The 26,718-nt window shown below is 46.7% G+C and overlaps 7 protein-coding genes and 1 non-coding gene across 8 annotated transcripts; 3 read left to right on the forward strand and 5 right to left on the reverse strand.

Moving 5' to 3' along the window:
- The first annotated feature begins 697 nt into the window (after nucleotides 1-697).
- Nucleotides 698-2,525, forward strand: V1513DRAFT_397132 (cyclin-domain-containing protein). The gene is made up of 2 exons (XM_066895403.1): nucleotides 698-1,162; nucleotides 1,217-2,525. The coding sequence occupies exons 1-2, from the start codon at nucleotides 1,100-1,102 to the stop codon at nucleotides 2,225-2,227; spliced, it is 1,074 nt and encodes a 357-aa protein (XP_066754610.1). The 5' UTR covers nucleotides 698-1,099; the 3' UTR covers nucleotides 2,228-2,525.
- Nucleotides 2,526-2,657: 132 nt separating this feature from the next.
- V1513DRAFT_440996 (armadillo-type protein) lies at nucleotides 2,658-5,563 on the forward strand. Its single transcript, XM_066897455.1, has 2 exons — nucleotides 2,658-3,034; nucleotides 3,092-5,563. The coding sequence occupies exons 1-2, from the start codon at nucleotides 2,791-2,793 to the stop codon at nucleotides 5,353-5,355; spliced, it is 2,508 nt and encodes an 835-aa protein (XP_066754611.1). The 5' UTR covers nucleotides 2,658-2,790; the 3' UTR covers nucleotides 5,356-5,563.
- Nucleotides 5,346-10,162, reverse strand: V1513DRAFT_441002 (uncharacterized protein). Its single transcript, XM_066897456.1, has 8 exons — nucleotides 9,734-10,162; nucleotides 9,549-9,668; nucleotides 9,377-9,482; nucleotides 9,061-9,309; nucleotides 6,106-9,007; nucleotides 5,963-6,054; nucleotides 5,779-5,899; nucleotides 5,346-5,720 (listed from the first exon to the last, which is right to left on the reverse strand). Exons 1-8 carry the CDS (start codon nucleotides 9,946-9,948, stop codon nucleotides 5,593-5,595), a joined length of 3,933 nt encoding a protein of 1,310 aa, XP_066754612.1. The 5' UTR covers nucleotides 9,949-10,162; the 3' UTR covers nucleotides 5,346-5,592.
- A 676-nt stretch (nucleotides 10,163-10,838) lies between these two features.
- Nucleotides 10,839-12,480, reverse strand: V1513DRAFT_457549 (amino acid permease/ SLC12A domain-containing protein; the record flags this gene model as incomplete). Its single annotated transcript, XM_066899629.1, has 3 exons — nucleotides 10,839-11,827; nucleotides 11,877-12,267; nucleotides 12,322-12,480. The coding sequence occupies 3 exons, from the start codon at nucleotides 12,478-12,480 to the stop codon at nucleotides 10,839-10,841; spliced, it is 1,539 nt and encodes a 512-aa protein (XP_066754613.1).
- Nucleotides 12,481-17,501: 5,021 nt separating this feature from the next.
- Nucleotides 17,502-17,573, forward strand: V1513DRAFT_t35. Its single transcript has one exon. It is a non-coding gene; the product is annotated as a tRNA-Glu (tRNA).
- Nucleotides 17,574-18,221: 648 nt separating this feature from the next.
- Nucleotides 18,222-20,312, reverse strand: V1513DRAFT_430469 (6-phosphofructo-2-kinase-domain-containing protein; the record flags this gene model as incomplete). Its single annotated transcript, XM_066896348.1, has 3 exons — nucleotides 18,222-19,255; nucleotides 19,301-20,014; nucleotides 20,072-20,312. 3 exons carry the CDS (start codon nucleotides 20,310-20,312, stop codon nucleotides 18,222-18,224), a joined length of 1,989 nt encoding a protein of 662 aa, XP_066754614.1.
- A 719-nt stretch (nucleotides 20,313-21,031) lies between these two features.
- On the reverse strand, nucleotides 21,032-23,408 carry V1513DRAFT_309234 (uncharacterized protein). The gene is made up of 4 exons (XM_066894654.1): nucleotides 23,213-23,408; nucleotides 22,908-23,151; nucleotides 22,769-22,852; nucleotides 21,032-22,717 (listed from the first exon to the last, which is right to left on the reverse strand). The coding sequence occupies exons 1-4, from the start codon at nucleotides 23,231-23,233 to the stop codon at nucleotides 21,249-21,251; spliced, it is 1,818 nt and encodes a 605-aa protein (XP_066754615.1). The 5' UTR covers nucleotides 23,234-23,408; the 3' UTR covers nucleotides 21,032-21,248.
- A 943-nt stretch (nucleotides 23,409-24,351) lies between these two features.
- Nucleotides 24,352-26,338, reverse strand: V1513DRAFT_376955 (mitochondrial protein Pet127-domain-containing protein; the record flags this gene model as incomplete). The annotated part of the gene is made up of 4 exons (XM_066894940.1): nucleotides 24,352-25,426; nucleotides 25,482-25,751; nucleotides 25,808-25,912; nucleotides 25,965-26,338. The coding sequence occupies 4 exons, from the start codon at nucleotides 26,336-26,338 to the stop codon at nucleotides 24,352-24,354; spliced, it is 1,824 nt and encodes a 607-aa protein (XP_066754616.1).
- Nucleotides 26,339-26,718: the final 380 nt, after the last annotated feature.

Below are 26,718 nucleotides of genomic sequence, written 5' to 3' on the forward strand. Positions count from 1 at the left end.
CCCCCAATGATCGGTGTCCGGTTGAGGAGTTGATTACGATTATTGAGATATTTAATGATTTTAGAAGACAAGTTGAACTGGTCTAAGCTAAAGTCACGACGATTGTCTAGATTCTGTCAACTAATTCGACAAATACGTAGGCACAGACTACATTTTGCACAATTCGGACCTTTTTAATATTGGCTATGTGGTTTAGCGTCATTCGCTATGAATTACTTAATGGATTCATGATTTGTGTTTCACTAGTCAGGATGCAGCTTATATGTGAGAACTGCGTGATTGACCAATGCTTGTCATGTCACGTCTAATATACTGGCTCTCTCTATATACCAACTTCAACGTGACATGTTGCCAAAATCGGCAGACAAACGCGCGATACAACATCGGGATTCATAAAACACAGATTTCATGCTCTGCTTTGTGGTCGCACCAGCTTAATTATTCGGGGATAGTGGTATGATTTATATGGCAGAGCAAATGGAAATCGCAGACAGCCGCACGTGGTACAAGGCCTTCCAAAATTCGCCCCTGAACGTCGAAGTTTGCCAATGAAAGAACAAAACAAATGCCTTTGGTTTAGGGTTAAGCGCTACGCTGCTGCATTTATGGTGCAGTCGCACAATATCATTGCAGCTGCTAAGGTCTAGGGTACTGGCTTGATGATACTGTCTGCCATTCTCCCGTAACTCCGCACAGTCCAATGCTCGGCAGGCAGATGTGCAGTTTCCCTGGGGAACTAAACTAGCAAGTGTTGCTATTCTCTGTGCGCGAGCGCATGTGTTGCGGGACCAAAAGCACCAGTCTGCGAATATATATATGTGTTGTGTGTAAAATTTAATTTGTATTGTCGTTGTGATCACGGACAAATGTCAGTGTGCTCTCACAGTCGCCGGATACTGAGCCCCTTTGTTGCTCCTGCTGTTGAAGCGCGAATATTAGAAGCTTTTTCATTCTATTTTTGCCGATAAGTGGTTTCACAATAACTTAGCCAGTTGTGCGGTGGGCTGAGGCGACAGACATTCTGTATGGGCAAACCTTCAACGGAACGAGGTCAAATATTCCTGATTCACAATCGTCGAGAATTCTGAGCGGCACTGACATGGAGAATGAAAACAAAGTACCTCTTGGAGTTATGGCGAGCGAGACTGCTAACCATGTCGAAGTAAGCGGCGCCTATTAGGTATCCATTCGTTTGTTTCGTTGCTAATGTTTATAGACTACGATCTCTTCTAATAGGCCGTCGTCAGTAACGTCGCCCAACAGTCTGCGGTCGAAACGCGCCAGTGAAGAGAAACCTCCACCTCGCCAACGGCCACAATTTGCTGAATATCCAAATCTTGCTGCGATAGACAATGACAGTCGAAATAGTCATGCACCTCAGATCTCACATTCACAAGGGCGATCATCGCACAGCCACCATCATGGCCACCGGCATTCCCCTATCCTATCACGGCCAAGGGCCAAAGACAGCACTATATCCAAGCCATCACCGACTCCAGATACTAACTCCGCAATATCAGAGAGCAAGGCACTACGGTCACTAAGTGCTTCGACGTCGTCATCGTCGTCACAGCCAGTAGCGTCGACTTCACGGCAGCGATCAGTATCACCTACTAAACCATCACCAAAGGTTCTCCCACAGTCCTTCTTTGACTGCGACCTACAGGATCTGCTTATGCTCATTTCATCGATGCTAAGCGAACTAATAAAATTGAATGACGCGCTGCCGCTAGTTCCTTCACAGCTAACTCGTTTCCATTCACGGGCACCGCCATTAATCTCTCATCGCGACTATCTCCACCGGCTGACACGATTCTGCTCACTAGAGAAGTCGACATTGCTTTCGATGGTCTTCTATATCGATTTGCTCTGCGCCGCGTTTTCATCTTTCACAATAAATTCCCTAACTGTTCATCGTTTTTTAATAACAGCGGCCACAGTTGCAAGTAAAGGTCTTTGCGATAGTTTCTGCACAAATGCACATTATGCTAGGGTCGGTGGTGTCTCTCTTACTGAGTTAAACTTGCTTGAGGTTGAGTTCTTGGTGAGGGTCGGCTGGCGAGTGGTTCCAGCAGTAAAGACATTGGATGAGTATTACAGACGCATGGTGGCGCGTATGGGCCCCGTCTATGTGTTGGAAGAATCAGAACCAGAACGGCCGCTGGTATTGCAAGCTGAACAGGAACAGGAATTATTGGAAGATGATACGAGGCGGCAGGAAAGATGATAGGAGATGGCAGCGAGTGAACTATGCTTCTTGACACCACGTCGCCTATCACAGAACAATAATTTCTCTATGTTTGGTGTCTTACCGCAAAAAAAAAAGGATGAAAATGAGTGTTGTTAATCGTAGAGGGTATCCGGTTGAGTATCTTCTTTGTACTTGTTGATTTATTATGTTTTGGAATTTTGCCGGCATATTATGGTAATTGTTCGTTACGGTCATATTTCGTTTAGCATGGGGTATGTAATATAGTAAAGATAGATTTAGTTTCCTGATACGCGAATGTCGATGATATACTAGCAATCTATCACGGTAATTAATTCCCATCTTTATCTAATGGTATAGGTTAATAAAATAAAGGGATATAAAATGGTTGGCCGCCCGCCCTGGCCGCACTTATTTGGCCGATCACGATGAGAAAACAACCGTACCACACAGCTGGTTGCTACCCTAAACCACCATCTTGCACGCCCCTGACACTACAACTGCACACTCATTGCCACTGCGCCATGAATTGCTAGTTCAACCACTTCCATATTCTCAGCGGGTTATCCAAATTTGCATCGATGATAGCAGAAGATGATTTGTTGCCATACCTACGTAGCGACGATCGACACGGTCAGCTGGGCGCACTACGGTCGCTGAAAAACTCCGTCATCGGACACAGCGATCAAAAGGCTTCGTATCTCGATCGCGGTGTTCTCGATGATTTGCTAGCTATAATCGGCACCCCGCAAGACGGAGTCAAGGATCCAATATTTGATGAGTGTCGTATCCAGGCTGGTGTCGTCTTGGGTAGTTTTGCATACAGTAAGTGATGCAGCAAGAAATTGAAAGCAATGGACGATCGATTGACAAGTATCCAAGGTGACCTCGAGATTTCCTCGCGATTAATTACCCCAGCGACATTATCGACCTTGGTGAAAGTACTGACACAGTACTCGCCTCCCGCGTTATTAATTGCCAGTTTACGAACTCTGACGGCGCTTTTGACATTACGACTGACACCCTCTCTCGTGCAGCAATTTCCTGATCTCGCGAAGTCATTGTCAGAACTGATATCTCATTACTCGACCGCGTGTTTTGCAAATTATGCGCGACAGGATGAGCAGGTACTCACGAACCTGTGCGCTCTCGTTCCACTTATTTCGCCATCACATTCCTCCGCGCAGTCTGTGAGCGCGGAGCTGACGGGTCCACTATTCGATCTCGTGTACGGCTCCCTCAAGAGCTCACAAACTTCTGGCGTTGTGTTTAACAGCAAACTGAAATCAACTGCAATCCTAGCATTAGCACACGTTCTAACACCTACAGCCGCCCGCGAAATCGCGGCCGCCGGGCCGAAATTCACAAGTCCTTTACTGGCCCTCTTGCGCGCACCCGACACATCAACGCGGCTATCAGCGGCTTCACTTCTGACGGCGCTGTACACGTCCGGCAAGCCTGAGATCACATCTGCTTCTGGCGTGACGCGCGCACCGCAGATAACTACGCTTGCGCTTACACTTGTGCCGACGCTCATGAAGTTGTTGGATGATGCTATTGCTGCGCCGGATCAGGGACGAAAATGCGACCCTAGAATCTTGCACACCCTCGCGATCTTGTGTCGTGAAGGGGGAAATGTGACCGATCGGTGCGTGGAAGCTGGGCTGATTAAGAAAATTGTCTCGATCATAGTACAAGTTGCTCCCAACAATCATTTCGCGTCTCGACGTATCCTTGAGAGCGACGGCAAGTTATTATCAAGCAGCTTGCTCTGTTTGTCAGCGTTGGGATTATATAACGAGGATTATCGCAAAGCGATAATTGAGGCTGGCGCACTCAGCGTTGTTGTCACTGTTATGAACACCGCCAATACACCTGCTATTAGGGAAGTTAAGATTGCCGCATGCCATGTTTTGCGCACATTGTCGCGCAGTGTAAGATTACTGCGGACAACAATGGTTGAAAGTGGGGTTGTTTGCGGAATTGTGGATCTCCTGGGCGACGCGCCATCGGAAGAAGAGCGGCCATTGTTGGAGAACGTGGATAACGTCGGAAGCGAGCCGGAGCAGATGGATGACGAGCCGGTACACACGACTGTTACTGAAGTAGCGGCAGAGGAAGACGAAGAAGAGGAAGATTTAGAAGTTCGGACAGCTGCAATGGCAGCAGTCTGTAACCTCGTCCTCGACTTTTCGCCGCTACGAAAACCAATTTTGGATAAAGGCATCTTGCCGCTCGTCGTCTCCGGCGCCAGATCACGGTACACTCCACTACGTCTCAATTCCACGTGGGCGCTAAAGCACATGGTCTTTGGCGACGATATGGAGACGAAGGCGTGTGTGATGTCCCACCTTGGCTTCCCGCTCATCATCAAATTATGCGACGACAAGGAAATTCAAGTTCAAGAACAAGCACTAGATTTCCTCCGCAATCTTACTGCGCGAAGTGAGACGTACATCGACATGCTGTTTGACAATGTAGGCGTGGATGAAGTATTCCGGCTCGTGGACCGCAAGTTATCACTTCTTCCAGTCCCACCAATTGACGAGTCGGAACAAGAATTACTGTCCACGCAGCCGTATTACACTAAGGTGATAATTGCGGCTGCATACATTATCGTCCACATTGCAGCAGGCTACGATCGTCATAGAGAGACAGTCATTGCGCATGCGACGGTGCTGCGGAAAATAGTGCAACTAATGCGCCATGAGAATTATGAAGTTAGGTTAGCCTGCGTGTGGACAATTATAAATTTAACATGGGTCGAAGAACCCAACCGAGCGCCAGACGATGTCGCAACGGCCAGACAAATCCACACCGTATCCCCGGCCGGTGGTCAATCATCGGAGCAACTGCAGCAGGAGCAAAGCATCGCGTCATTCGCCGAGCTCTATTTCGCAGACATTTACCGACGCCGGGCAATGACGCTCATCCGACTCGGTGCGCGGGAGCAATTAGAGTACTTAAAACAGGACCCAGTTCTTGACGTGCGGGAGAAGACAAAGACGGCGATTTACCAGATGGACAGTTTAGCTGGACGTTCTTCGCCAAGTGCTGAGGACGAGCAGGACATCGAGACCGGCCTGAGTCGTGGCGTTGAGGTCGAAGGAGGTGCCATGGAAATTGATTCGGAGTTGCACGCGTAATTGATTTGTCTGTGGAATGTACATTATTTAAAGAAGATTACAATAATTTCTCAATTGGTTGTGCTCTTCTCGAGGCCGGGAGTATGCCACACGCATTCAAGTTCTACGTCTTTGACGAGTCTTAACAGTTATATCTAACGTCATCCAAATTCATACCTGTGAATAATCGTATAAGAAAATTAAACTATACTGTTTATTCATACATGCATGTCAACTGATATAGCCAACACACACCGGCTAGCACTGTCTAGACACATCAATCAATCTCTTCACACCAACCATCCAATGACCACATTCATCTGTCCTTGTCGTGAACAAGTTAATTTGCACAGCATACGCCGTCTCAAAATCTCTAGCTTTCACCGCTACATCGATCGTTAGCTGTCATTTTTAATTATTTTTCGGCACGCCCACGAATCTCACCTTTCGCCAAAATAACCATCTCTCGGATTGTTTCTTCGGTCAATAGATCGCTGTTATTCAAATGGTCGAACAGAATATTCAACCGCTTCTCGGCGTCATTGACTTGTCTGGCGACAGCAGGCTAAATTTTACCTGTTAATATCTAATTGTTCATCGCATGGGTAACAAGTGAAATATGCCGTACCGGAATCTTCTGCTTGACACGCCCCATTTCCGCGCTCAAAATCTCGTAAATTATAGCTGAGTCACCCGCTATATGGGATCGATCACCTTGCGCTACAGCTCGTTATAACCTAGAGTAATATCAAGCAATCACAATCTACCTACGATATTTTGGTGGCTGTACTGGACTAGGAGGAGCAACAACCGACTGCACAGGCGTTGCAGTTCTCGCAATCGACGGCGGTCCACGAACGTGCGGTACAGACGGAGCGCTCGCGCCTGACGGCTGAGGCGGTGGCACGAACGAGGAAGTCTGTGGTGGTGCCGATGGTGGGGGAACTGCCGAAGGCGGCGGTGCGACCGGTGCGTATGGGTTGTGCGGCCGCTGGGGTTGTTGCTGCGTCTGAGGCGGTGGGGCGTATGCCTGCGTCGGTCGAGTGGGCTCAGCGGTTGACGATAATGGCACGTATTTGCTTGCTGTCGTTGGTGGTGGGAAAGCGACTTGGGTGGGTGGTTGTGCAATCGCGGATGCTATAGTGGGAGCAGTGGATGGGACACCACCGACAGGCTGCCCAACTGAGACAAACTCAACCTGCGGCGCGTGAACGTTGACAGCAGCCTTGACTGCCGGTGGGGACTGGACTGGCGAGATAGTCACCGACTGTGGAGCCTTGGCGTTGATCGGCGGAGGCCCGATGTTTGTCGTTGGTGGTCTTCCAAACGCGGGAGATAAACTGGTAGCAGGAGCATACGGGGCATGGGCTGCAGCAAGTTGCGGCTGGCCAGGAAACGGCGACAGGATAGGCTGGTTCGTGACAACTGGGGTCGCTTTCCTTGACGAAGTCGATGATTTCAAGACAGGCGCGTCATTCCAGTGACCAGCATCCCTGTTGTTTCCTGTAACTGCGGAAGTTGGTGGCGGCGGCAATGGCGCTTGCTCGTGAATTAATGTAGGAGGCGACACAACTGGTGGTGGCGGCGCTGGAATCGTAACACTCGATCTATATGCGTGGCCGTACGATTTTGATGACGAAGGCTCGTAGGTAGACGATGGCACTTGAGGTGCCGTAGTTGTCGATCCAGATCGTTGGTACGGGTTCGCAGCTGGCGCGTATGCGGATGTAGCGGTAGCAGTTGGTACAGGAACCCCGGCGGGTGCTAATGGCATCTGCCCATAACCTGCGGTCGGCATAGTATTATAATAAGAAGTCGACGCAGCATGACCATACCGAGACGCATATTCAGTGGTTACTTCCGGCGCAGCAGCAACCGACTTCGGAGTAACCAATTTCGCACTAGCTTTGGCTACTCTCTCCTTCTCCAAGGACGCAAGTGGGTACTGAGTCGGGAGCAACACCAAATACTTGTGCGCCAAATCCAAAAATCCTTGGCTAGCGACGATATTCGCATACTCTCTGTAGGCTTCATACAATGGTGCCAAATTCCAGTCATCAGATCCGTCAGACTTTTCTCCCGCGTCCGTGTACTTGACAGCATTTCTGAACACAGTGACTTTCTCGATGAAATCCTGCAATGATTTAATATGGATTGCAAACGGCGACAGCTCACCAGTCGCGCTCTTCAACGCTTCCCTCTCTGCTTCATCCAATTCCTCAATCCAGATGCCAATGACCTTCTCAAGCTTCGACCCAGCAAGAAAACACAGTGCAGCATTCTGCCGCAGCTCTGATGATTTCTCTGCATTGGCACCTTTCCTTGCTGCGCTTAATCTCTCACCTAATGCAGCCATCGATGAATTGAAGTCAGCATCGGTAGCGAATGTGCACAGTGCGACAACCACCTCCTTCCAATTCTCAAGGTCAGCATTGGTGACCAGATCAGATAAATTCTTGCCAACAATGGATGACAAAATTCGGATATACGACGGTCCGTTGGTGTTTTTCTTGATATACGCCTGCTGGACTTTCTTTCGGCACTCATCGTCCCCAGAAAGAGCAAGCATAAACGCATCCGACAAACGGTCATCTTTCAGGCAAATATCGACTGCAGCAGAGAAGTTACCGAGGACCAAGGCCTGAGTGACCAATTTATCGGCGTCAGCGGTCTCGCTGTTGAAAATAGTGAAGGGCCCTGTGTGAACATTATGAATATCAGTAGCTCCATTAGTTAGCGTCGGCTGCGGAGATATACTGCTCAAAAATGAATCAGTGGCCGACGGATCGCCAAACATGGAATCAGACGCTTCAGGCATTGTGGAGTCTGCTGATTTGTCATTCGCGTTTCCGTTAACCACTTGTGGTTCATCCGTAGACAATCCTTCAAACTTCTTAAACAAGTCCTCTAGCTGTTCAGAAGTGTATCCCAAATAATCGACAATCTTCCGCTTAGGATCCTTCTCATAAAGCGCCAACAACACCTTCCAATCATGCTTATCCTTATCCGACACCGCAGTCTCGGCCCGTGTCTCCGCGATCGAGGTCAAATTCTGATTCTTCAACGCCTCCTCAAACTTCTCCGTCTCAGACGCCATCTTCGGCTCAATTACAAATCTATTGATTTTAACAATTGACTTTGTCGCCGGTGTGTGACCCTTGTCAAGCTGGAGAGTGACAAGCTTTCCGCCAAATCCAAATGAGGCCCCCACCGGTCGACGAAGCCATTTAGGCGGCTGTTTAAGAGAGAACGTAGGCTGCTGAGTATCCACGTATGAAGGCGCATTCCAAAAGTCGTTGCCTTCTGGTTTTGGTGCAGCGGCTACTTGATCTGCTTTGTTGGTGTTTTGGATAGATTGCACGGTAATCTTGCCGTCGAACGAGGCGCTCGCGAAAATTTCGGGGTTTTTAGCATACCATCGAGTCTCGAAGGTCCAGTTCGTTGCGATCGGGAATTCGCCAAGGAGTTCGCCTGACTGGGGATTCCACAACAACGTGCGATTGTCTTTACCACTTGAGAGCAATAAATCGCTATCGCGCTCACACCATGAAAGTGACAAAATACCCTTATCATGGCCGCTAAGAATCTTCTCAGGAGCATTTGCATTTCGCAAATCCCACATGAGAATCACAGGCGAATTGTCGTCTTCAGAGGCAGTAATCAATTTAGTAGACTGTAATGTTATCAATACCAAATTCCTCACTCTTCAACTTTGTGCGAGCTTACATTGTCAGGATGCCAAACGACGCTGCTAACACCACGTCTACCGCCGCCGCCAGGTCCAGGATAGAATAAATGTAGCACTTCGCGTTTGTTCTTGAGGTCCCAGACAGACGTGAACCCGGTGTTTCCAGCTGTAGCCAAGATATGCGCGACGGAGTTATTCCACGCGACTGATTCTATTTCATCAAGACGGGAGGAAGCAGTTCCAGGCTTCAGAGGTGCACTTGGCTTGTCTAAATCCCAGACGAGGATCTACATGGTTCATTAGTTCCGATCGTTCCATTAACGTCATCAAGTCGAACATTATTTGGGAACATACCTCGCCCTTTGATCCGGCTGATGCGAGAACGTTGGCCTGAACGGGGTTAAAATCCAAGCTCTTGATGGCACCGGTATGGATAGTCGCGGACAAAAGAGGCCCGGAGCTGCACACGAGTCAGTCATCATAACCAACTATTGTCATCAATTGCATTCCAAATAGCCCGACATACTTCGCGTCCTTTAACAAAGCTTCAGGATCCCACAACATCAAAGTTCCGTTCTCCTGGGCGCCGGCAATGATCCCGCTCGGATGACTAGCATTGATACCTCCCCAAATCAGATCATGAAATCTACCACAATCAATCCATTAGCCATTCCATTCTTTCCATACTGCGCAAAGTCACATCAAATTCACCTGGCTTCAGCTCCGACAGATATAACGGGGCTCGACAACTGAAATCCGTTTGTCGACTTATCGACCAGGTTCAGATCCCACAGTTCCAACGTCGATTTCGACGAGAAATCAGCATCAACAGCGCCAGCGACCGTTCCCGTCGCAATAAATGGGAGCTGTGCCCCAGGCGACCACGCAAACGTTGCTGTCCTGGGGATTTCCTTCAGCTTAACCATGCTAGGGCTCGATAAAAAAGATAGATGTCAGAAAGATGGATGGGATGGTGACTTGGCAATCCAGATTCTATTTTCAAACGTCAATTCTCCCGCAAGTATCCAGAAATAGATGACTGATTGAAAACGAGTCGCTTTCGAAAGTGCAACGGCGATGGTGAGTGAAATACTTGATGCAGTTGGGCCGTGATATCGTCGCGAGACTCTGGCCACGACAGCTCCAATTCTGTGGCGCTTGATTGCAACACAATACCCTTCCCTTCGCTTCAGGTTGCCAGGGTTAGGACTCACAGCAGCCTCTGGGCGAGTAACATACCACAATAGGTTTGACCTTCAAACTCAGGCGACTTTGTCCAAGTAGTGAGCGTAGATGGGTGACTTCCCGACACTGATAATCTGTCGCAATTGAATTCTTTGTGTAGAAATCATTATAATGTACTCAAGAGGTTTCCAGGTTAATCGACCGCGTAAGGACGGATCCAGACACGTCTTGAAATTATCCGGCCATATATATATAGCGAAATTGCGCTTCTATCGGCGCTCTTGAAAGGAATTCGATATTGGTTATGACGTAGTCCGGATTTTAATATACGGTTGTGCAGTTTCATAGTCATCGATGTTCCATATCCTGGTTTTTGTTCATTTTTGCTGTGGACCGGTTCACAACTAGATCACTGGTAGAGTGCTGTTGTCGTGTGACTTATTCCAGCAGTGTTAGATCCATGCACGAGTCGACTTCAGTCATTTTGTTATTTTACATTGAACTTTGTGGTCATTATTAGATACTTATATGATGTCCATGTGGTAGTCAATTCATATTCACACAAACAGATATCCCTCTCGAATACATCAAGCTGAAAAACATTGCATTACCAATAACCGCGATCCCCTTCCTACAGCAGCCATCTGAAGAACTTTCCAAGCTTGGTGGTCGGCGGGTGTAGATCAACGTCGACTTCTGGCCCTGGAATATTCGAATACATATCCAACTCGCTCCCCTTCGGGAACGGTTTTCGTCCCGAAAAAATCCAATGACCAACAAACAAAATAATCACAATTGGAATATTAATGTACGCGATGAAGAAATCTGAGGTATCCCACATACCCTTGATGAAGACCTGGTATCCATTGAAAAGAACGACAACAAAGCACCAGAAGATTGCCCAGTACGCTGGGAACGGCTGGAATCTGTTGTAGAAATATTTCGACTCTTTGCGACTTATGCCATGAGCTTCGCAGCCGGCTTTGAAGCGGATGAATGTCACACAGATGGTGCCCCAGCAGATGAAGGTCGCGATGGAGGTCAAGTTTGAGAGCCAGTTGAGGACTGTCTGCGCGCCATTTGAGAGGGACATATACGACAGGGCGACGAAGATAGTGGAAACGCAAAGCGCGACGATTGGCAGACCATTCTTCAAGGTCTTGGCGAATATGCGCGGAGCTTGACCTCGGAGGGCCAAGCCATAGAGCATGCGGGAGGTGGAGTATAGACCAGAGTCGGCGGCGGAGAATGCCGAGGATAGAACACCAGCGTTGATAATGGAAGGAAGGGCCTTGATTCCGGCGCGGTTGAATGCAATGACGAACGGGGATGCCGCAGCACCGTCGCCGGTCGAGTTGAGCAGTAAGGCATCGTTGTAGGGGACTAGCATACCCACGATGAGAATACCGCAGACATAGAAGAACAGAATTCGGTAGAACAAAAGGCGGGCAGCCTTGCGAATGTTTGCGCGCGGGTTCTCAACTTCAGCACACGCCATCGCAAGGGACTCGACACCGCCAAACGAGAAAGCGGCTTGGAGGAGAGTCGTGAACCAACCAGCGAACTTGCCGACGCTGCCATCAACTGGATATGCTGCAAAAGAGCCCGGATTCTTCCAATCTGCATTCTATTAGAACTTTCAACTATATCGATAAAATGGAGGACAAACATCTAAAGCCAATACGCTTGTGGTCAGGACCACCGCCGAGGTCAACAACCAAACCAGCAATGATTAGTCCCAAAATCAGCAGAATCTTAATAATAGCGAAAACGAACTCGGCTTCGCCAAACCATCTAACACCAAAATAGTTAATGAGCGAGCAGAGGACAGCGAGTACGGTGATGTATGCGATCAAGTGGCTGCGAGGGATATCGTCGATTGCGGGATCAATGTCCCAAAATCCGATAATAATGGAAGCTGACACGATTTCAGTCGGCAGGGAGATAATGCCGGAATACCACTGCATCCATCCTAGTGCGAAGCCTGCAGAAGGGTGAAGCCAGCGCTCGGCATAGTGAATGTATCCCCCGGAAATTGGAGCATAACACATCATTTCCGCCTGCCAGAGTTAACCACATGAATGAATGAATCTGTTGTTGGAGAATGGACCTACCAAACTCTGTATCATGCCCCAGACGACCGAGCCGATAAGGCAGTAGGCGATTAATGCGCCGGCAGGGCCAGAATGCACAATCGCCTTGCCGGAACCCAAGAACAGACCGGTACCGAGCGTGCCAGCAAGTGCGATCATCTGCATATGGCGCTGCTGCATCTTACGCTGGACGCCATCATGAAGTTTGGTGTGCACGTCGACCTTGACATCGTCAAATGACTGGGCATCGTCGTAGACAGAATAAGCCACGACCGGCGTCGTCTTCTCGGCGGATCCAGCATCCGCTGCATCGGAAGTCTTCTCGATTTCTGCTGCCATAGTAGCGCAGGTCCGTGTCTAACAGTAAACACAAAAGCGGAATAATGACGGACTGGGATATGGCTATATATATTGAGTGACAGCAGGTATTGTAATTGATGCCGTGCACCAAAGCCCGGCTACAGCTGCAATTTTGATACGAACTACCCACGCGGTACAACAAAAGTCACAGTATCCCGGGCGCGCTGCACCTTGTTCTGCTCTGCGTTCCTCGTAAGTTTAGCCTAAGACAGTAGCTAATGAAGTCATTGGCGCGAGTCGTCGTAGCGTGAGCTACGGCAAGCCACTCGTTAATTCCTTCTGATTAGTTGTAGACTCATGGACTGAATTAACTGTCCTACAGATCTTTCAGGAATTACAATTTACAGATCTTTTCAGAATTATAAGTTCCAGATTTTTTCAGGTATTGAAAAATAAAATTCCCCGTCGCACAGGTAGCCCGCCGTACAGCTGTACTTGGAGTTCAGAATATCAGTAAGACCAAATGTTATTGAAATAAATGGTGTCAGAAACCAGTGTAATCCGGAATCAACATTTGCAAGGTTCGTAACTTCGGGGAAGTCCGAAGACCACCCTGCATGTCGGACGCCAAAGTATGGCGCCAACAGTAAAGTTAATGAAATGAATGGCATCGAGTATCTGGCGGAAGATTAAGCAAAGTCCGTGATGTTCTCGATGTGCGGCGCTTAATTCTCAGGTTAAGGGTTTGCGGTATCGGTACAGCTTATCGGTCGTACTCAGGTTGGGAGTGCTCCCACTTATCGATGACGCTCATTCTTGTTTTGGCTTCGCGAATTTTCGGGGGGTAGTGTCACATAATCTCACAATAATTAGACGCAATGTAGTTATTTGGAAAGACGTTTGAATGACCGCTATTTTATTTTTCGTCGAGAGTGCTTGCTAGAACGCAGATGTGTATGCTGGGATGTTGTAATCTTTCAATGAGGGCTTCGGAGTCCCGAATCCAACGACATCTCGGCACTTGGTTTGTCAATGTGAAAGCAGTGTGTAGTTAAGATACGCTAATAAATGCATATTATATTAGAATTCAAAATCGACGGTGCAAAAGATGGTCAGCCATAGACTTTGTATTAGGTTTCTAAGTACAGTAGTTAACGGCATACATATCGTGATCCTAACTTTGACCATTGGCGATTACTACGGATATCACATTAAATCAGTTGACTGGACTTGAATTTGCAAAAGGCGTACTTATCATCAGTTGCATAAAAGAGTAATGATCAGGCGACACCGACCGACTATTATGTTTTTGATGAGGCCTAGCAAATGTGCAATATGGCTTAAACTCAGCCACAGGACGCCACCACCTAGGCTCGGTACCACCGCTCTCAATGGTACATGAAAGTGGGCCAGGAACTTATGCCCTCGAAAAGTAGTTTAGTTCCTGTGAGAAGAAAAGCTTTGACAAGCTGGCCATGGCGATCTTGTTCGTCTTGTCCTCGTCTGGGCCTGTGGGCCTTACTTGTGGCTGTCTATTCGTGAGTGTATTAGCAACTTTCTCCGCGGTGCCGCGTGGGCGCCAGATTTTCGTCCTGGGAAATGCGACATGCGACGAGGCGTCTCAGGCGTTGCTAGGAGGCGTCATGTGAGGACGACCAATGAACAATGGCGCAAGTACTTACTGTTACAACCATAGATTACGGTCACGATTGGACTTCGTCGTCCCGGGCTTTGGCCGCATTGACTAGACATGAGTACGAGACTTTTCGATTTCGTGTTCAATGCTTTTTTGGTCTGTGAGCCAATTGAATGTCATCCATGTGAGATAAGATTGCGCAGGCGATAAGAAGGCTCTATCGAGCTTTGGTATCATGAGCATTGGTAACTGCGGCAGTGAGCGCAGGGCTGCGCACAAGCCGCCGCTTCTACGCCAAACCGGGCAAGCTCAGGCCACCCACAAAAACGGCCTGTCCCTTTAGGTCGTTTTGTTGAATGTCGCTCACTGGATAAAAATACCGTGATAGCATATTGAAATGGTCTTATCAAGAAAGATGACGTGGCTTCCTGACGCTAACCAAGATCATGTTTTCGGATTTCTAGAATTGACTCAGTCGCAGAATAACTAGACTTACACTGACCCAAAAACCTGATTGCACTTTCTTGTCGACTCTGCTGCAAGGCTCAGTCCCGAACAAGGTCGTTGACTTTCCACCGGATATCACGCGTTCGCAAAGACATGCCCTTCCTCCAGCGCCTGGCGCTGGAGGAGGTGATTATGTGCGATAGAGTGGCCAATCGCCCGTCTAAGACCATATCCCTCAGTGAGAGCGCCTCCACGACAGACTAATTTTGAACGCCACCAATGTGTCGACGCCGTGCGGCACCAGTTTCCGTGGGTCTCATCGGCTAGGATAGATTTGACGAGTAACCGATATCGAGAATAAACTAAAGAATTCATTGTCAATGTTCCGGTCATGCGTCCAGTCACAGTCAAGTTTCCCACATATTATGATAATGCATGTCTCCTACTATGAGAGTCAGGAATTGCACATGTTGCTTGCTGCGAGCTCCGCTAAATTTTTGGCGAAAAAATTCTTTTGAGGGCTTATAAGTTCCCGGTGCATTACGGCCATCCTCACGATTCAATTTCTAGTCTGCAAGTATACGACACATTGGTCTCGGACAGATAAGTCAACACATTGGATTCGATCTTCACTGCGCAATGCCACTTAACTTTTTGTGCCTAAATAAAGCTTTCAAACCCCAATTCAAATCTGTCGCGGAGCGGTAGCCGGTGTAAGCCAATATACTTACACTAACCAGTCGGGTCATCAAATTTAGTGCATTCGCAAGGTGTCGCCAGTGACAATATGCGAGAATCGAATCGCATTTTCATTAAGTTATTTGTCAATTACAAAAAGGTTGAACAAACTACACGAACACATGAGTTAGGTATATTCACTAAATATTATTATTATGGATATGGCTAGGGATTTCAGCAACTCCAGACTCGAGATTTTCCAGCTTGTTCAAAGGCGTCGAGCACAACGCATTGAGACTCGGCAGTCATAACCCTGCGGGTTAGGGTAATGTTGGCGCGAATTGCCCCCTTGTCTTGTCACTTATCCTCCGGCCGAGCAGTGAACCAATTGAATATCATCCATGTGAGATAATATTGCGCAGGTGATAAGAGTGCTCTATCGAGCTTTGGTATCATGAGCATTGGTACTGCGGTAGTGAGAGCAGGGGCGCACAAGGCTGTGAAAGGGGAAACTTATAAAGCGTCTATATGCTGCATACTTATTGCGAAATGCGAAATCGAACTTCACGTTCGAGGTTCTGCCAAATAAGGCAATAGGCACGTACTAAGCTTAAACGCAGTTACCTAATTGACTCCTTACTAGTCGTATACTAGAGCTACACGTTCGATGCCGTACCCTTGTGCGTACACTACTAAACGCTACAGAAGGAATGGTCAATGCACAGTAGCTGGCATGTTATGGGGAACCCTGGACGGGAAACGGACCGTCCCGAAAGTCCGCGGCGGTTGGCATTCTGCTCACCGGGGTCGGAATGGTGAGCGATGAGTAATTTCTGTGGATAACTATCAGGCATGGGTTTAGGGTATAAAATGCAAACTTTCGCAAGGTCATGGCTCAATGCGAAAACTGACAGAAGATCGATCGCTCACCAGATATCGAACGAAATGAATACAAACTAACATAAGGAAGAAATAGTTGCAAAGAAATCATAGGTCTGGACACGAATAAGTTCAACTTGTTCGCATTCGCATTAGCATTAGTAAACATATTCTCCATATTCGTTAATATTTGCACGGTTTCAAGATTAACTCTTAGCATCCATCAATGCTACTTACTTCCCTCAAACAACTAACATGCTTTTAATCTTTGCACTCAAGAAGCGCCTAGGCAAGTCCTAACCAATCTCTTCGTGTATTGGACAGAATTTCTACAGCCACCTCAGACTCTGTAATTCTTCTGGCTGCTACCGTTATTCGTAGTAACGCATCTTTGTGTGCATTCCGCCATTAGAAGAGCCAGTCTCTATCAACATGGACTCATTTACGATCCAATTTCCACTCATCGACACATTCAATATAGGGATCGGCATGAATAATATCCGGGCTTCTTTCCATTCCATATCGATCTGTATCCGTAATCCAGACAATATATCCGAATCCGCATCCACAGAAAGTAGACTTCCGTCACGCATATGACAAATTATCACTCACGTGATTTAAACGGCTCAATCAATATGCATTGAGGCAGCGGATCGTCGAAAAGTCATTATCACCGGCTATATCTCGTTTATTCACACTCGATTAGGCTCTGAAGTCTTTATTTGATCTTATGATTCAGTGAGTGGATAAGGTATTCAGTGGTAAAGCTTGACCTACTCATTTCTTTCAGCTCACACTCATAAGGTCAGTTAACCAAACGCTCTTGAGTACATTGAATATTCCGACCGATACATCAGTTTATAGACAGATACGGTGCTGGGGAAGTTGTTGCTGGGATTCAGGATTTTGACCTGCGGGTGGCTGTTATACAGTGCGCTTTTTATTGCAAGCCAGTTACAAGATTACTAAATAACGTATACTGCTGCTGTCGCAACAGAGGAACAATATTTTTTTTTGGATTGAGAGCCGATGATGTAATATGTATTATGGACCGGAAAACAGCTATAGCACGCACCCACCTGAAAAAAGAAGAAAATGAACGAACAAGACCAAGAATGTAGGAAAGAAGAAAGAGAACAGAGACGAAGGCATAAAGACCCAAAGAGTTTTGGAGAACATAAAATGTCTGACATGAACAGTAGGAACCTTAAATATTGATTTGCACTATAGTTTTTCTACGCGTGTCTTGATTCTATGGATGTTCGATATAGTGTAACGGCTAGCACGGTCCGCTTTCACCGGGCAAATCCGGGTTCGATTCCCGGTATCGAAGTTTTTTTTACCTTTTTTTTTCCCTCCACCACCCCCTACCCAAAGGTCAGAAGTTCAAAATTCCTTTCGGGGCAAACTAATTTGGCTTGAAGAGTTTGGCACGAGTTCGTATCTGTTTAGATTCCATTACCCAGAATGAGTCGCCTGAGTCGAGTTGTATTCACACGCTCACCGGAACCGAATCGCAGAATCCGAAGGAGTGGATCACAAAGTTTTTTTCATATGGGTCTGATACCTGCCATCGACAATTCACATCAGACCAAACTTAACGGAACACTCGCCTCTGACAACGCGGCGCTCAGTGCTTCCATAGTTTACACTCTCGACCATCTAACATATTTCCGAAAGTGTTCCAATATATTAAATATAACTCATATCTGTAACGTAGGCCAAATATTGTTTAGTTCACCTCTTCATGGTTTATGTCGATTGTAACAGATGACTACATTATAGATGTTTAGTACTAAGTTATATGTAATTATTGCCCTGCCTATAAACCAAGCCAAGAAAGTGGTGCGCTCGTACGTACTATGTCAAATATTGAAATCAAAACCCGTTAACAAGAAAAGCCAAACCCCTCCGGTAAATATAAACCCTTAATTGCCATTCATGTATATAAATGTAAACTATGTACTAGACTGAGAAGTTCTTATAAAGAGGAAATGACGATGTCGACACCCGCATCATTCTCGACGGGATGGGACTCGATCGATAGCGGACTTGGAGCAGTCACAGTCATCGAGCGAGAGCGTGACGGGAGCGGAGGAGGCGGCATATTGGCTGTCGGCGGTGGCGAAGCGTCTTTCGTGTCCAATAGCAGTGCAGCTTCAGGAGATGCGACAGATGATGACGGAGCTGAGGTCACAGTCTCAGGAGGCGGAGTGCTGTTCGTAGGTGTGGTAAGCGACGAATTCGAATTTTCAATCTTATAGAACCAATCCTTGTTCTCGTCATACTGATAAACCGCCCAATAAACACCGTATGGCTTCGGCTCCAGAACCCAGAGTGTGTTCAGTGGAACGTCTAGATCACCAATAGCCTGTCTGCCAAGATTCATAAAGTACGCGAGTAAGACACGGGCCACGACACGGTGGCCGATAAGCAAAACATGATCCTGCATTCGTTCGACTTCGACAATGACAGGTCGCAACCGATTGATAACATCTAAATAGCTCTCACCGCCAACACCAGGATATCGGTAACCAATCTTGTCATGAACGCGAGCCTCATACTCCTTCGGAAACTTTTGACGAATCTCTTCATACGTCATGCCGTCGCAAATACCACTACCAAGCTCATTCAGCATTCGCATTTGCTTGATATCATACGTATCCTCATCAAACCATTTGGCTGTCTCGATACTGCGCTTCAGCATACTTGTCCAAACACAAAAATGTGGCTCAACCGGTTCACCTTTTGGCGTAGTCGGCTGCGATGATATCTGGGACACAGTTGACTGAAGCGAGAACCGCTCGAGCTGCCGCCTTCTAAATTCTGTACGTTGGTAGTCCATAAAACGCACAAGAGCTCTCGCATATTTGACACCCTTGGCGCTGAGTGATGCATCGCCACCGAGTTTGCCTAAAATATTATCCTCGCTCTCTCCATGTCGAGTGATCCAAATTTGTCGTTCGGCAAGATTAAAGTTGAGTAAGAAAAAGACCGCTTGACCAGCAAGAAACCCTAACTCACTATTAGCTTGTCTTCGATCAGATCATGAAAACCCACCTTGTGTGTTATACGCAACAACTTTTCGACCGACATTTATCATTTTGACATACTGAAATCCTTCAGTCTTTTCTTCTTCGTCGCCGATAGTTTCGTATGTCTTTTCGTAATTTTTGACACGCAGCCGGAAATCTGCCAAGGCAATGTCCGGATTCTGCCCCTTATAGTCAGGACCAGAAAGCTTCAATCTGATATTCTGTTCCAGCAGATCCTTATCATCGCAGACGCTTTCCAAAAAAAGTACCTTCAGTCCACCATTTGACCTATCCTTAACGCGATTTAATACCATCCGTCGGCGTTTGACTGTTGAATTTGTGGCGTCAAGGATACCTATACTTCCGTTTCCGTGCAAAACCCAATCTAGTAACTCATCAAGCGTCTGCAACGCCCAGCTTTCTCGTAGTGCAGCGGTCTGTGGATTATCCGGAGCGAAAAAGTTGGCGGGATGACTGGTGTCCAGTTCCACTGGAGGTGGCGACTTCGGGCCCAACGAGGCCTCCAATACCGGAGAATCCGGGAGCGGATGCCTAGCTGGCCCAACATGATGCTTCGACTGTCGACGTGTATTTCCAACATTGAAAATCTTAGTCTCGTGTTGCAGCCAGTTCATGTATCGAGCAAGTTTCTTTGTGATGTAGCTCTTCCCACGGGCAGGAAGACCCACCATGACAATAACCAGCTTAGATCCGATGTCCCGCGCCGCGATAGTGCCATCTACTCCGATTAGTACCTGCTACTGCGGTCAAATCAATGAGTGAAGGAAGGATTTACCTGGTGATACCCTGCTCTTTGTCAATCCAGGAACGTCCAGAGTAGTTGCACGTCGTGGAAGCTCTAGGAACGGGGCTACGCTGTATCCATCACTTGGTTGCAGGCCTCGTGGCGAATTTGGTGTCGACGTCAACGGAGTGTCGGTTAAAGCCGTCCGCCGAACAACCGTTGGGTAATTTTGCGACACTGCCCGCGATGGCGACAACAACGGAAGCGGATTCAATTGAGTGTTTGTTGTCATAATATGTCAGAACAGAAGCTGTGAATGGGTTAGGATGATTGCAAAGCATTAAAAGGCTTGGAGACACGGAAGAGACAAGCAGCTGAGCACACCTGGCGATCAATCTATTCTGAGAGTCGTAATTGTAACAATAAAAGATGTCTGCAAGTCCACTCTGGCGTATATCCTTAGTTAATATTGTTTAATCCCAAGCCGTACTTTAAGTATTGTAGTATATTGAAAATAGCTGTTGGATAATCTTCAAGAGGCAAACTAAGAACTAATGGTGATGAAAAACTTTGATTTCCAGCCAGTATCACTGCCAGAATGTAAATACAATAAACGAAACGTAACATCATGCTGATATATTCTACTTTTGACGACCTCTGACGGGAGACCTCTGAATTGATGCAGACTAGGTGGAACTTATCATCGATTCTGACTAAGACAGCCGTCATGTCGACTACCGCCACACGCTGATCCGGTGCTCCACATCTCATATTCGGTGTCTCCAAGCCAAGTTATTAACCGCTAGAACATACCTGGTTGTGACGCATACGGAGCGATCGAGACAGTACACGGTAGAAGGCAATAATGACTAGGTAATAGTTGGAGTTGGGATGGTGGCCGTGCTGTGAACTGCGCGTGAACTCCAGTGTGCGCCTGCGCGCGGCTCAAGAAGAGTCGTCGGGCACAAGCGCGTGGCGCCCAACCAATCGTCGTGGTTTGGTTTACCTCTTACCGCTTGCGGTTAGGGCTAATTGTCGAGTAAAGTATACACAGCGAGATCTGTGCGAGCCTTTCCTACCCAAATTCGTCATACTTGGTGAGTCAAATAAACTAGTAACAGATTCTTGCCACAGTATTATATGTCTACCATCTATTCGATATCGTTCCGAGGACTAGTTTCCTTAGTATCGTATATGAAGATGTTATCAAACATTTCGCTGTCTACACTCATTTACTCTTTTTTGTAGTATCCTTGACCTCAATCCAGGTTTTCTTTAAGCCATGTCTCTCAAGTAAATCCACAGCCGTCTTACTCTGTGGTCCTTGTACTTGAATCTCTAATTTCCCCTGCCCACTGCCGCTGGTACCTTCAACAGACTTATTAACTGTTGTTGAACTCGCACATTCTGTTCTCATCTCATTGGCAAGGCCATGTACATCAACCTTGTACGTTTCCAAGTTCGTAATACGCGTTATCTTATGGCCCTGCTTTATGGCAATCAGTATCTGGATCTTTGGAGGCGTGCCACGCAATAATTTTATGCCTCGCTCATCTTCGCCTTCTCTGACAATTCTATAATATGGTGAACTCATCTCTCTAAATCTGTCAATCAGATCTTCACGCAGTAATGTTCTCGGCTTCGGCGACGTTGTTATGATACCTGCCAATACCGGATTTAGCATAATCTCGCGAGGATTCTTCTCGTTTACAAGTTTCTCTTTCGCAATATATTCCAATAATATCGTCCGTAATTCGGCCAAGCTGTAGTAATCTGACGAACGTTTACCAACAGCCTCGGCTATAGCTTTTCCCTTGTCTTTAATCTGATAATATTCCCTTATAACGAGCTTTCCCGCCGGCACGTCCCCGTGAGATCTGTCAGGTGTCTTGCTATCATTATTCGCTTTTCGGCTCCCAGCTGTCTTGAAACTTCGGAAGTCCTTGACCGCAATGTTGTCAAGACCTGCTATTCCCATTATTGTAACCTCACCTCCTTTTTCCTTAACTTTGACCAATCCCTCTTTTTCCATGGCTTTCAAGAACCTCGCCGCCTTCTTCCACGACGTCTGCTTCAATTGAGCGGACGAATAACTCGAAGGCAAATGTTTTAGTAGATGAGCAGAGATGAATGTGGAAGATGCTTGTGGAAACTCTAACGCTGTTCCGGTGCGCGAGTCGTGGATCGTAGAAAGAAGAGCCATGCGGAAAGCTTCATCTACCTCTTCAGTCGATAGACCCTCTCTGACAGGTTCAACCGGCTTGCCTTGCAATTCAGTTTTCTCGATTTCTCCATCCGTACCTTCCATGTCGGCTGGAACTGCCGTGACTTGTGATTCAGAAGTGGCATTCCCATCTGGCGCTATATCCAAATTCGCAATCGACTTCGCTATCTTCTCAACCTCACCATTCTCACTGTCTGAAGTCGGAGCATTTTTCTCCTCGAGCTTTGGAATATGCAAATCCAATTTCAAGGGTACAGAAACTTTCCCACGAAATGGAAGTTCATCTCCATAACACTGAATAATCAGAATTGCTTTGCCGTGTCGTCCCTGCACTTGTGTGATCGTCCCTAGATCTATATTGCATATTCCGACAGCTAAAGGAACGCTCGGCCGTTCGGCACTTGCTATGGCGACTATTGAACCTATTTTAAGTGTCACTGGAAACGGTGGTATTAGTCCCGGAAGCATCAAATCTACAAACGTAAGCCATTCTGAATCATTTGAGGACTTCGTGACACACATACCCGCTCCATTTCGCAGCTTCTCAATAACTGGATTCCATGTTTGCACAATCGGCAATAAAAATGGACACTTCCACAACGTAAATACTACTAAGTCAGGCTCGGTACATTCAAACAGGATAGTCGCATGCAGCCAACATACCAGTCGGAATCAAGGTCTCTTCGTTTAACCTCAGCCACAACGGCTTGCTCCCTTCCTCACCAACATAGATAATTCCCGTCTCACCAGTTGAATGAGCAACAAATTTAGCAGCCTGAATATCTGTGGGGACTATAACGTCCTTTTTTTCCGAGGGAAGCGTGTCCGTTGGGATGTTGAATTGACTGAGAATAGATGCCAATAATTTGCGGCGATCTGAACTTCGAACTGGAGACAATGGCTTAATCTGAGAGAGACATGTTAGGTATTTGAATTATTATAATAGATGAGAGTAGTGGAAATCTCACATTAGGCTTTTTCCGAAACATAATGCGTAACGGATATGTCGACTTGGCTTCGGTCTACTTGCCTTGCAGCGGCGTTTTGCAAATTTTGTGATGACGTCGATGGACATGCAATTCGAGACAACACAGATTTGTAGTTACCACTACTTGCAATTTAAATTGAGGAACGACATGGAGGAACGATATTTCTCAATTACGCAAGCCATAAACATACAAGAGAATACAATAATAAGCACCTGAATTAGAAGATATCATACACTATATGACGGACTATCCGCGCAATACAATCCAAATCTATACAATACTATATAATACACGCTCTAAACTTCCAGTATGGAACCATTACTGTCAATCATCGTTTTTTTGATTCGATAATCATTGTGTGCTCGTTGGACGTCTCATTTTAACCCACTTATCCGATCTCATAATTTCTCTCAGCCTTTCTGGTGAATATACTTCAATACCCTTCTTATGGTCCAGATGATCCATCATCTTTTGGTACTGCTTGCCTTTCAATCCCAATTCGCGGTACATTATTCCAGCTTTTGTGGTGACTTTCTCGCGGTTTACTTTAGCGCGGGATTGAATTGAGGCGGTGTATGCATTTCTTTTCGCTCCTGGCGACTGATTGCGAAAGATAGAGTACTGGATCTTCCACTGACCTGCCGCTGTCGGCTCCGGGCTATCGGCGAAATCAAGTTCCTTTCCATTGATGAAATTCCTGACGTCAATCTGATAGAACTCGCGACTCGCCAATTCATCTGTAAATTTGCCAATTTCAATTCCGAAATCCTTCATGCTCATCGCCCACGCCTGGTCCTCGTTCAGAGGCGAATCGACAGAAATAGTAACGTCATCTTCCGACAATTGTGAGGAGCCTTGATGAACGTCACTTACATCCATCCGGTCGCTCTCAGCGCGTCCCGATGAATCAGCCACAGTGAATTCCCAATTCTTATTCGCGGAAAGCTGTTTGGCTTCAGAATTTTCGATACTACTCACTATATCTTCAACTCTAGAATTAGGCATTTCTGGATCCTCCTCCAGTTGCTTCACAATGCTCTCAGCCGTCGGCTTAAGACGGAAACCTTGATCACGTTTCTTTGCTTGCTCCATGTCGATCTCATCAGTCGTCATGCGCTTCAGAAAGATGCACATTTGTTTTGTCTCTGGTGATACATAGAACACAAGGTTAAAAGACTGCCATCCTTAGTTAGCCTCAACGTGATTCCAGAAATTCTCAATAGATATACCTGTTCGGGGTACTCTGCTGTAACTCTGTCTAGAAAGTCATTCAGGATTCCAATGCTCGCCGAGAATTCCTCTTTGGCAAGATACTTGTGATTTTCGCCATGAATACATAAATCTAATTCTTCTAGAGGAACATACTGGAATCCAAACAACCGCGCAATATTATGGTATGCAATCAAAATGCCATCCATTCGACCGATCCGAGCTTGCAGCGAGTACTTCAAGAATGAGGCTCGGATCATATCTTTATACTCACTCTCAAAGGATTCATATTTTCCATGTAATGTTTTCAGCTGGTATCCTGTCTCACCAACTTCGTGGATATGTTCTATATCGTATCTCACGGCCGCCACAGCGCGAGTCTTAAGATCAAATGTACCACCATTTGGTAGTCGAGGGTCCATACAGTCCTGCTGCGACCGTAGCATGAAATCACCACATTTAGAATAATGGTATGGCTCTCTGTATTTCTTTTGTTCAGGGTCGAGCAAATGAGATTTTGATCGCCTGAAATTTTCGTACTTCTCTACCGGCGTAACCAATTGCAATTCCATAGATCGACCAAGCCACATGAGAATAATCTCACTATCGTCAGATTTATCTGAATCTATGGCGTATAACCCTGTTTCAGGCATGTACCGCACGAACACAGATGCTGCCATCGATGCGGCCGCCGTGAACTTCAACGACTCGTCATGATGATGTGATATATGCGTGCCATTCGGCGGCCGCCATTTTGAAATGAGATAATGAAATTGTGACAGCATTGCTGTTAGACTGGACGTTGACCCGTAATACTTGCACTTTTGTTCCATGGCAATACTCTGTAATATCTTATCCCTAGATGAGATTTGGTATTCTGGAAGGGCGTCGTAATCGAATTCGTGAACCGACATGATATGCTTAATCTCTGGCGGAAAGTTATAGACTCGAGATCGAGGATCCTGCAGGAAGTGTACGCCGGGACTAGAGGAGGTTAACTTCGCCTAAATCAAGGCTCCCGTAAATTCATTGATCATACTTGAAAAGAACGCGATCAATACCGTGTTCTAAAACTGGCGGAAATATATGCGCCTCGGATGGCACCTCTATCGCCTCTAAGGGATACTTTTCAAACGGCAAGTCTGAATATGTTTTGTCCGCCAACATGTCGCCGTGATCCTCCGTTTCTTCCTTCACGGTCGGGCCCTCTGAGGTTTTCGATTGTGGTGCCGCAGCTCTAATCATCTCCAGCGCCGTTAGAATATCTTCGTTCCACTTTTTTCTGTCCTTTGCTATGGCTTCCACCCGCCTAACAAATCGTTAGCGTCTCCATCGCATATGATCGATTCTCAAAATTAGAATTACTCTTCTGTCGTGCCACGTTGTGTTGGTGTCCGAGAAGAGTGTGCGCGCGGCTTCTTCGCTCCATTTTGGCCACTATTACCCCGTCCTGTGGTACGCCGTGATTTGCTGGTATGCGGTTAAAACATACTTCAGTAAGTAACACACCGAAAATACTTACACTGGCTTCGTCTGCGGTGATGCAGTATCAGGGAGAGCTCCATCTATCGGACTTTTCGTCTCCTTAAACTTCTGCCTTCTTCTTCGTTCCTGCCTTGCCCACCGCATCAATTTCACCAACGCATCGTCATTTTGCTTTAACAAATCCGTACTCGATGCCACCGCACAGGACGCCTGGGCCGAGAATGATCGCGATACAACTGGTAATAACAGCCCATTCCTCCAACTAGGAACGCATAAATTTAACTCAGCAGCAGACCGAAGATTATGCAGCTCCCTCCTCGTAGCCGAAAACATTGCGCGTCTTGTATTTGCTCGGAGTCGCGAGTACCTTACAGAGATCACGGCCAATCTTAGTCGCGACTCCTCAAGCATTTCCAGTTGCTTCACTGATACCCAGAATATATTTTAAAGAAACGTCATTATACAACAACTTCTCAAAGTCCGAGTGCTAGAATTGCAATCCTAATTTTGAGACGTAGCAAGCGTTAGCAACCAGCACTTAAACTGAAGCTGCTTTGCTCGGCTCGAGAAAAAACTACAAGTCCCAATTTGAGACCTAACCCTATGCATTTAACCAGATGTTATTAATCCTTGCGAATGCTACGACGAATTATTGTAAGTTTACAAATGCGAACAGCGATAAACACCGAAACGCTCAGACAGTACCTCGGTCATTTGTCTCCATTATTTCTCCAAAGCAGGTCCAATTTTTGTTGTTATGTCAGTGTATAGTGACAAAATTTACAAGATTC

The sequence above is a fragment of the Lipomyces chichibuensis genome, assembly GCF_038497645.1.
Source record: "Lipomyces chichibuensis strain CBS 12929 unplaced genomic scaffold V1513scaffold_8, whole genome shotgun sequence".
Taxonomy (NCBI): Eukaryota; Fungi; Ascomycota; class Lipomycetes; order Lipomycetales; family Lipomycetaceae; genus Lipomyces; species Lipomyces chichibuensis.